Here is a 10,489-nt window from a genome sequence, read left to right on the forward strand (position 1 = left end):
ATAAGGACCTGTAACCTCTCCATATCTGTCGGTAATAAAAAGAATCTACTGCATCAGAAACCGGTGACCTGACCTAGACTTGACTTTATCAGGCCAATGTCTATTTCTCATTTGGCAGTTTAAACTGATTAAATTGACCTATCATATCAGTGACTGTGGTTTTTTTTTTTTTTTTTTTTTTTTGGTGAACAAATTACAACTAACAAAGACAAGATTACTTATCATATTGGTTATTCTTACACCTCTGTGTTTTAGATATGCCGACACCATAGTGCACTGTTAATAAGACTTCAAATGCTGTTTGAATCCAGTCAGAATTTTCCGCTCCATCAGGTCAAAAATCTTCTGCTATCTGCTGAACTTTTAACGATGAATGAACCAGCACAACAAAGTGATGTGTGAGTTTCCAGTCAGTCTGACAGACAAACACCTACCTCGTGGAGAAGCTTCTCCAGCTTGTTTTGCAGCTCCACAAAGTAGCGGGAGCCGACCAGGCCGTTCTGAACCGCGTTGCCGCAGTCCCTGGCCAGCTCGACCAGCTGGAGCTGAATGAACGTCAGGGCGCGGGTGGCCTGGAGCAGGTCTCTGCCCGGGAACTCTGCCACTGAGTCCATTTTTTTTTTTTTGCAGATTCCTTGAACTGAACAAGGATGGAAGTCAGAAAATAATGACAGAGTTATTATTTGTGTTTAGGCGGGATCTGAAATTAAAGGGGCTGTGAGTAGGGACATGAGAGTTTTGTGATCTAAGGAGGGGTGGAAATCTTAAAATCTATTCCCAAATCAAGGGGGAGCTACTGTAAAGATGTTAATATCTGGGATATACTTTGACATACATTCCTTTTTACAATAAGCTTTTATGAGCAGTACATAAGCAACTAAAACATATAAAATGGTTTATAACACACTATAACACAGTCATGCAATTGACATTTCAATTCTAACTGCAAAGTTTGGAAACAACTGAATGAGAGCAAATTTTAAGGGTTAAGCATGAGACAATGTATTATAGTAGTATATAGAGTAGGTGAAGCATTAATAGGCATGAATAACTTCAACAAGTGGATAAAAACAGACGACACCATGTAAGAAAGGTTCTCTTTACAATGAGATAGTAACCTATAAAAATCACTCAAATGAAATGAATCGTTCATAAAGTGAAATACATGCTTACATGCTGCTCGCTGCTGCCGAGTTCCAAGGAGAAATTGTCTTTTTTTGTTTTTTGTTTGTCGGAGTTTAACGGACAGTGCAAGCTGTTAACTGACGATAACGTTTTCTGTATTTCAACACTGTTTTTCCAGCTGAAAGGAAGAAAGGACGCCACCAGAACCTGGCGGAGACCTGCGTCTGTCGACGGTTTCTATATGACCACAATCGACAATCTCTGCTCTGATACTCGGGATTCTATTCTGTGTCATAACGGAAAGTGCATATTCCACTGTCATTCCACACGCGCACGCGCACGCACACGCACACGCACACACACACACACACACACACACACACACACCCTTGTTTTACTATATTCATGGGGATCCGTCGTCGAGACAATGCATTCCCTAAACTTAACTAAGTCAAGTATCGTTGTTATTCATGAAAACAAATCCCGAACCACAGTCAGCCTTTACAACCGACACATGCTCGTAGGCTATTTCTTTCAGCCATTAAAGTAAGGTTTATAGTTTAATTATGAATTATGAACTATGAACTATCCTCCCATTGTCCTCCCATCATGCGGACACCTGGGGGACGCAATCCCGCACAAGTGAACAGAGGGTTCAGTGTTCATTTAACGCGCCCGAATGAAATCCCCCTTCCGGCACCATGGGTAAGTGGCCCGGCCTCCGATACTCAACAGACCGCCATCTCAACAGGCAGAAGCCCGACGCGCTGTCATGAACAGGATTCGGCAGAGACACCTTTGAGATCATTGTGGCCATCGGCAGTAATACAAGATGGTCTAAGACATGGAAAGTATCAATTCATTCACCAATTAAATGTGATCTTGAGGCTATGAACAACACATATAAACTACACAGTTATCCAGAAGTGAGTGACAGAAAGGCAAGCACGAAGCACTAAGCCTGAATAAAAGATCTGACACGTGAGGGACACAGATAAATGCCTCAGTCTCATGGACCGTCTCAGCAGGAGTGTAGCCCCGTCACTTTTCTCCTGAGTCTGCCTTCTCTCGTCGTGGCTGTTTCCGCGACTGTCCGCCACTGCAGGCTGTAGGCAGGCCTAGCGGGGAGACACCCTGTACATCGTATGAACGGCAGCCGCAGTTGCTGATTGAACTGCGTTTAGGGATCATTTGTTGATCCCAAACTACTGTCCGTCCTAACTGTGCACTGGCATTTGTGTTTCGTTTAGCAGTGTGGTGCGTATGACTGTTTTTCAACCAATGAGAAAGACACCCAAGTGTTTTTGAGTCATTCATTCCTATAGAAAAATGGCTTTTTTTTAATTTAAGTCAATCGAGGACAATTATGTTACAGTTATTTGGGTATGGGACAGATGTTTATTCCATGAAAGTTTTATCTTTGTTTAAAAAACAATGACTGCATCTGTAAACTTCACTCAGTTTTCCTTCAAAAAGTCAACAAACTACGGTGTTAATTTCCCATTTCATTACATGCAGCCCAGTGCTTTGTTTGGGTTATCATCATCATGGTGAGCTGCCAAAAACCTAAATATATTACATTTTCTTTGATGATTAACAATCAGGTGGTTCACGTGGTTATATCTTCATCACGTTTGCTCTGTTTTGAGATTGATGTTAATCATAGAGAAATCCATGTGACTCCTCTGAGACACAATAAAGACACATAAAAAGCCTCCATCATGTAACTCTTCTAATTAGAAAAATAGTGGCGCAGTCTTTTCGATCATAATCCACCTTTTCCTTTCTCTAGCCCTGATGGCAACACTGCTAGTTGAATAAATGTCAGTGATCATAATCCTATCGCCGCACTGTATTTTGAGGTTTGTGTGGTTATACCTAGATAGTGATAAGCCTATCAATCTGTCTACCTAGACTGATTTATTACTACCCAGGTATAATCACAGAAACTGCAGCACAGAGTGCAACAGTAAGAAACTGGATCATTAATAATAGAGTATGGTTACGCAACGGACCACTGAGCAACTGGTCTGGACCGCAAGGACCATAGTGGTAGTAACCGGTGATCTGTGCAAGCGACCGTGGACAGTGGACACTGGCTTGGCTACAACAAGTCTCTTCCTGGAACTGCTAACAACTCATAGACATCTGAAACATGACAGGAGGCCCTAACACTGTTATGTAAGAGGCCACAATTCAGAAAGAAAAGGCTGGGAACCACTGGTTTAATCTTTAATGGAGCTTTGTTTCTTATAATCATTTTTTTTTTTTTTTTTTAATGTAAAATCTTAAACTTAAAAGTAACTCCTACTGTCAGATCACTGAAGTGGAGCGGACAGTCTAACAATTACCTCTGAAATGTAGCATAAAATAGAAACATTCGAGTAAATTGCGAAAAACTTTACTTAAGTAAAGCACTCGAGCAAATGTACCTTCAACCTCTGTGCACCAGAAGCCAAATGAACACAGACTGTAAAGAACCAGATGCTGAGAAGGACCATTCTCTTTGATACTTTGAGGATATTTTGAACGCAGGACCTTGACTCGTGCTGGCGTTTTCTTTCACTGTGACACTGCTGCTTCAACGAAGACCACGTCTTCCACCACTGTCCAACGCACCGAAATGGGCCGCAGGGGAGGGACCGCAGGTGTTCCAGCAGATATGAGATTCCGAGACTCAGGAGCGGGCGTAGTTTATAAGATGGCGTTGATGGTGTGGAGAGGATGAAGGAGACGCCGCTGACACCGTCTTGACTGCATATAACGGTTTATTACAGAGAAGTACAGCGTGGAGCCAAGCATCTGCAGGTCTGCTCGTGAGAGGGTGCGGAGCCCATGAACCACTCTGGGTAATCAGCCTTGGCCACCGTGGCTTTACGTCCAACGCATTTCCTCCTGTTCACACTGCAAGGCACCCTCGGAGGACCTTTGACCTAGGGGCCTCATGTGAAGCCGAGGCAGTACGTCACTTGTCCACACGATGTCCCCCCCGGCTCTCGTCTACCCGCAGTCAGCTGTTGTGACCAGGGCTGTTGCTTCATTAGCCAACAGCTTGGCCGAAGACGGCCCCTCGTCTGATCCAATCCCTGTTGAAACGGCCCAGGGCTCGCCTCCAGACACACGGGGGGGAGAGGGGATCGGCCAAAATGGCGAAACTAGCCCTTAATTAGTCCGATCCAGGTGTTGTTAATGAGCGCGAGGCAGCGGGGACGCACGTGGACACACTTCACAGCAGGAACATACAGAGGCAAGGTAAGTCTGAAGGTTTTACTGTTTTTTTAAACTGGGTTTCATCATATTTTGTTCTATAAAATATTAAACGAGGTGGGGCACACGTTTCACAGAACCCAGTAAGCAAACGATATACTTAATGCCAGAAGTGTGTGTGTGTGTGTGTGTGTGTGTGTGTGTGTGTGTGTGTGTGTGTGTGTGTGTGTGTGTGTGTGTGTGTGTATTCTCAATAATGTGAAAAGATTATTGAGCTGAGCGTGAATGATGTGCTGCTCAGCTGTGTGTGTAAGCTCAAGAACTCGCAGACCGTGTGAAACGTAGCCACCGGCAACGGCATGTGAATTGTGTAAGAGGACAACAGTGGGACAACAGTGGGACAGGAGTGTGTCTTCTCTAGCCTCTGTGTGAGTGAACGTCCATTGGGCCCTTGAGCAGGGCGGCGTTTCACATATCTCTACTGATACAGCAGGTGTTTAAGTGAGACCAAACCTGCTCACTTCAGATTCAGTCCACAGGCAGAAAAAGGGCCTTTTTTTTCTTTTCTTTTTTTTTTAAAAAACTTTTCCTTTCTTCTTACTTTTTCAACCATTTAATGGTTTTCAATTAATTGCCAGTCGAATGTGGTCTTTAAACAAGGAAGGAGAAACCTTTTGGGATACTCCTGCATTAGGTTAGAAGCCTTGGCTCTTCATACTAAAACAGCAGGTTTACAGTTGTACCTGGGTCATTTTCCTCACATCATTTTCATATCAATCCCTGGGTCTTAACTGTCGTCACTGGTGATCTCACACTACATGTAGATTTAGTTGTGTAACCTGATAACACTGGGAGGTCTGGCCACACCTTGTCTGTTTTAATCCTATTCTTGTGAGATAATGTGGTGGACATTGAACAATGACTTAATCCAGGAAATTGTATAATGTAAGTCCTGGCAGGGCTATATGGAATAAACAGTCGTAGCTTTTCCCCCTTCAAGATAATAAGCGTTTAAAAATGACAACAGTACCAACTAGAACATAGCAGCCATCACCTGTTTCTTGTCTGTGTGTGTATTTGATTTTTAGCCTGATGTCAAGACTGTATTTGACAGAAGATTTAATCTTGTGCTGGAGACTAGCATTTTGACCTCAAGACTAAACCCAAATTTAAACAACTCATTCTCACTATTTAGTCATGCAGATAGAAATGTCTGCTCCCACCCTAAAACAGCGAAGGTGAGTAGAATTTGGTTTGTGCTGCTCAGAGCGTTGAATTTTTTTTCTTTTTTTTTTTTAAATTTGCATTTTAAAGTCTTTCCAATAACATCTGGATGATCCACAGATGACACTGTCAGCATCTTTTCATAGGGACTGGGTCTTCTCTAGAAAACTGTTCACAGAGGCTGATATCTCAAAACCTGGACCTATTATTAAAATTAAATTAGACCAAAACTATCTGTGTGGTTAGATACCACTAGAGGGTAAGTGAGATGGGAGGTGAGAAAATGCATTTTTTGCTAATTGGGTGAACTGACCCTTGAGGGTGTTCAGTTAATTTCTCTGTGTTTCTGTGCGTAACAACACGGAATCCAGGGCTTTCACAACAGAGGGTTTTAGTGGGTGTGTTCATGGAGGATTACTCAATAAAGCTTGGTGGTTTGCAACTAGCTCAGCAGTCATCAGCACAAAGTTCAATGACCAAGTGGTGCAAGAAACAGCTACAAGAGAGCAGAGTGTTCGGTATCACGGAGGTTTAGTGGCCACAGCAGAATTAGGAGCAGCACTTCAGGAGCAAAACGACTACGATAAGGATTATATTCCAACACGGTCGGGGCAACAGCTGATCAGGTGTCACCTCTAACATTACTCATGTTGTAGACTTTTTTTTTGTTGTTGTTGTTGTTTTTGGACATTTTTTTGAAGGTTGTGTAGTTTATTGAGGGAGAGGGTTTATTGTACAGATGAGCTAGTTAGGATAGATACTAAATAGATACTAAAGCCTAGATACAAAATCACATTTACTTTAGATCGTTTGCCCTCATTTAACAATGGAATGTAAAATGTATTAACATTCGAGCTGCAATATTTACTCAAAGCTACTTGCTCCTTCTTTTCTGTCTGGTCTCTTTGTAATGTTACCCTTTGCTAGTGGTGATGTCATGCCTTGCTGTTAGTCTAGTTGCTAAACGGATACATCTTCCAATCACAGGTCGATGCGCTCTCAGATGGATTATGCTATGAAGTCTCTCACCCTTTTGACCCCGTCCTCCCTCTCCAAGTAAGAGCACTGCTTCATGAGCTGGATGGGATAGTCAGCACTGTCACCAGTCTCTAGAAAGGTTTTAACTTTTGAAATGTACCTGCAGTATGGCTTGTAAGTTTTGCCCCCCCACCCCCCCAGGTGTGTGACAGCCAGCGTGTCAGCCAGCGCTTCCATGACCCAGCAGCTCCTGTCGGGTCGAGCTCCTCGGCCGAAGCCCTTCAGAGTCACAAATGCCGACCGCGGCGTGAAGAAGGGCATCATGGCAGATGCGCTAGAAGACCTGATGAACAAGGTGAGGAGAGAGGTTGAGTCAAACAATGGAAGGAATGGAGATATTAAAGACATAGTCATGAAGCGGGGAGGGAGCCTGGTGTGTATGGAGGATTAAAATTACAACAGACGGGCCTATGACTCTCTAATTGCTGCACCATCTGTGATACTCATGCACATTTCAAGCTCATGCTGGTAAAAGTTCACCAGACTGTTGTGTCGCTGTCAGACTCTGTGGTAATGCTGTCGTCTGGTCCCATGACCGGTGAAACATTAACTTAACCGAGTGATGCACTTCCTGTGCGTTTCCTTTCATCCCTGCTCTCTCAGGTCAGCGACTCGCTGGGTGTAGCGTGCATCAGCGCGTTGGTGCTGGATGAAGACGGCACAGGCGTGGACACAGAGGAGTTCTTCCAGACGCTGCCTGATAACACTGTCCTCATGGTCCTGGAGAAAGGACAGAAGTGGACCCCACATTCAGTGAGACTCTTTTCACTGTAACCACTAGGTGGCACTGTTGATCGGTTGCTTCAGTGCATTGCGCAGTGGGAAGCTTAACATATTGATGGTCTGCTTTTATTCAGCATTTGTTATGTCAGTGATTCTTTAATGTAGTGACTGAGCAGATAGAGGAATGTCTGTGTCTTTAATGCAGCAGCCGTGAATAAGGATGGTACATAAGTCTTTGGTCTGAAGAATGACATCCACTATTCAGTGAAATTTAACTGCAGCAAATTTTTTTATTCTTCAAACTGAATAGCAGAATAATACGTCGGCTATCGTGCAAAGGCAGACCATAGGGTTAGGGTTACACCAGAGATCAGTTTCTTCCTTCATAATTTGTAGAGGAAAAAACAAAAGGCTGGTTTTGAATAGGAATCGGTCCCAAGGGTATCATCGAATATGTATTGTGTTCACCCAAAAACCGGTTAATTTCCATAGAAATTGATGAATGTGATGATTTGCAATCCCCCTAAGTATTTAATCTGGTGACCTCAAATTGGCCTTGTCTCAGTCATTTGCCTTTCCCATAACCATCACTGGCAGGAGCTGCTTCCGTCTGCAGTCCGAGTGTATGCTGGTGGAGCTGTGTGCTGTCATCTGGCCCAGTTTGCTGGCACACAAACAAAATGTGTCCATACCCTTTTGACCTGAGTTATGTTTCCCTTCCTGTCACCTCACAGAACAGCCCCCCCAGAGATCCGCTCAGGGAGCGCGGGCTGCTGCATCGGACAGATGTGGCCAGGCTGACGTTTGACCTCTACAAGAACAACCCCAAGGATTTCATCGGCTGCCTGAACGTGAAAGCAACCCTGTATGGTGTTTATTCTCTCTCCTACGATGTGCGCTGTTATGCTGCTAAAAAGATGTTGAAGTGAGTGAAAGAGCCTGCCAAATATGTGAGACTCTCTGATATTTTTATGCTTTCATGTTGAACTATTATGTAACTGACCCCCCCCCCCAATAGCATCTCTCTGGTGACTTTACTGAGGAAATATTTGGATCCTTAGCAATAGTTTAATCCACTTAGAGATAAATTTGGATCCATTTTAATGAGTTTCTAATCCATAAATGACCAAACAGAGCATCACCTTTTGGTAATTCAGCCACCCACTTTCAATTCAGTTATTTTCTGGTCCATTTCTTTCTGTGCATCAGCTGCTTTAATAACATTAAGACCAGTTACAGTATTCTGTGCACAGCCCCTAACATGTAACGCATGAAGTCATAGTGTGCCGTGTATACTTGTGGGTGGCTGATTTTTAAAATGGTCAGATCACAGAAGAACAAAGGCTAGATTTGACAGAGATTAATTTTGGGAGGGGTTATGTCACTGCTGCTGAGATCTGCTGGTTTTCAGCTTTGACACGGAGCTTTAGTCAGAGAGGATTAAATTTTGCAGACTTGTCAAATATGAGGCTTTTGTGCTCCCACTGCACTGCAAGAGGTTTGTTTCCTAGATGTCAGTTTTATGAGATGCAGTTGATGTATGAAATGACCATCTGAGGCTGTGAATATTTCCTGTCAGTCATTTTCTCATCAGCTTGTGTAGTCTGTCATGCTTGTCTAAAACTTGTCCTATAATAATTACTCAAGGAATGACATGTCACTTGTTTTCTAATAATATTCTCATGCATATGTATATCCTTAGTTACTGTGTCCATGTGTGTCTGTTTTAACCATTTCCTCAGATGGGAATTTGCCTTTTTTACGACAAGTCCTTTTATACTTTCTCTCTTTCTTTGCTGTGCTTCCAGAGAGGCTCTGCGATGGACCATCTTCTCCATGCAGGCCACAGGCCACATCCTGCTCGGCTCCTCCTGCTACATCGAGCAGCTGCTGGAGGAGGAGGAGCAAGCGGAGAAGGGCCTGGCGCTGCCACAGGAAAGCAGGATCAGGCAGCTGCAGAGCATGCTGCTGGGAAAGAGCTCCTCCTGATGATGGACTCGAGCTGACAATGGTTGAGTGGACATATTGTCCATTCTTAGCACACAGATGGAACCTGTTTGGAGACATGTCAGATATTGCAACAGTCTCTTCTCACAGTCACTTTCTTGCTCTGTTACATTTTTTTTTTTTTTTTTTTGTCCCATATGTATATAGAACCAAACACTAAACATTGTTCCTCAGAAAGCACTTTTACTCACCACTATGTAACTTTTTTCCTTTGGAAATGAATAAATAAAACAAACACTTTTTTATTTTCCGTTCCTGAAGTTCCATTTAAGTCTTCTCATATTGAGTCAAGAAGTGGGCTTAGATGTGCAGCATGAGCCCATTAGACTGGCTTTTGTGTGTGTTTCCTTGTCACAGTCAGTGTAATTGGCAACAGGTCCAGCTGTCTCTCCCACGCTTCCTTAATTGTCTCCTGGCCTGCACTGTCCTGTCAGCTGCGGTCTGCCTGTGCCTCAGAAAACCAGAGGAAGAGAAGGGGAGAGAGAGCTAGCAGCTGCAAGGGGTGCGGGGACGGAAGCGAGCCATTGTACTGGGAGAGAGGCTTCAGCTGGCAGCAGAAGTGCCACTTTTGCTATCTCGAGTGCGGAAGGTGGCAGCAAAAAGCTGGACGGATTTGAAGCAAACTGGCTGTAATATCTTGACGAGGAAACGTCTGGCGTAAAGATTCAGCAGGTCAAGAGTTAGAGTATTACTGCGGTCCACTCTCTTGTCCTTTCATCCACTGGTTTTCTGGCTTTTGGTCTCGCTTTTCTGTGTACGGAAAATATTACGCGCAGAAAAAATAGAAACCGGGTCAGAGCGGGTCATTGCTTATTCACTCCATGTTTGCATGAAATACAATATACATCCCACATAAAACCAGCTGGTTTGTTGTTTAATAAAGTGCTGAAGGGCACACATGTTTAAATGTAAATAGGGAATGGATCGTGGGATAATTAACAAATTTCCATTTAGTTTTGTATTGGCATCGCAAAAATTAAATCGGATCACATGAATGCATGAACTCTAGTTGCACACTCAACATAAGACTGAACTCTGGTCATGTGCCCTTTCTTTCTTTTGCCGTGACATGAGTCATGGGGTGCATGGTGACTGCCTTCCCATGCTTTAATCTACATTTCTCGTGGATTTCAGTTCCTAAGTGCACTGCTGTTGTTTTGGTGGA

At 43.6% G+C, this 10,489-nt stretch overlaps 1 protein-coding gene across 4 annotated transcripts; it reads left to right on the plus strand.

Annotated features, from left to right (window-relative positions):
- Window positions 1-4,145: 4,145 nt before the first annotated feature.
- cidec (cell death inducing DFFA like effector c) lies at window positions 4,146-9,564 on the plus strand. 4 transcript variants are annotated; one of them, XM_040116494.1, is made up of 6 exons: window positions 4,146-4,377; window positions 6,544-6,612; window positions 6,736-6,889; window positions 7,198-7,347; window positions 8,052-8,242; window positions 9,126-9,564. In XM_040116494.1, the coding sequence occupies exons 2-6, from the start codon at window positions 6,548-6,550 to the stop codon at window positions 9,304-9,306; spliced, it is 741 nt and encodes a 246-aa protein (XP_039972428.1). In that variant the 5' UTR covers window positions 4,146-4,377; window positions 6,544-6,547; the 3' UTR covers window positions 9,307-9,564. The 4 variants fall into 4 exon arrangements, with proteins under 4 accessions (XP_039972428.1, XP_039972430.1, XP_039972429.1 ...); XM_040116496.1 differs by lacking the exon at window positions 4,146-4,377 and adding an exon at window positions 4,403-4,475; XM_040116495.1 differs by lacking the exon at window positions 4,146-4,377 and adding an exon at window positions 4,569-4,760.
- The last annotated feature ends 925 nt before the right edge of the window (window positions 9,565-10,489 follow it).

The sequence above is a fragment of the Xiphias gladius genome, chromosome 21, assembly GCF_016859285.1.
Source record: "Xiphias gladius isolate SHS-SW01 ecotype Sanya breed wild chromosome 21, ASM1685928v1, whole genome shotgun sequence".
In the NCBI taxonomy this organism is placed as follows: Eukaryota; Metazoa; Chordata; class Actinopteri; order Istiophoriformes; family Xiphiidae; genus Xiphias; species Xiphias gladius.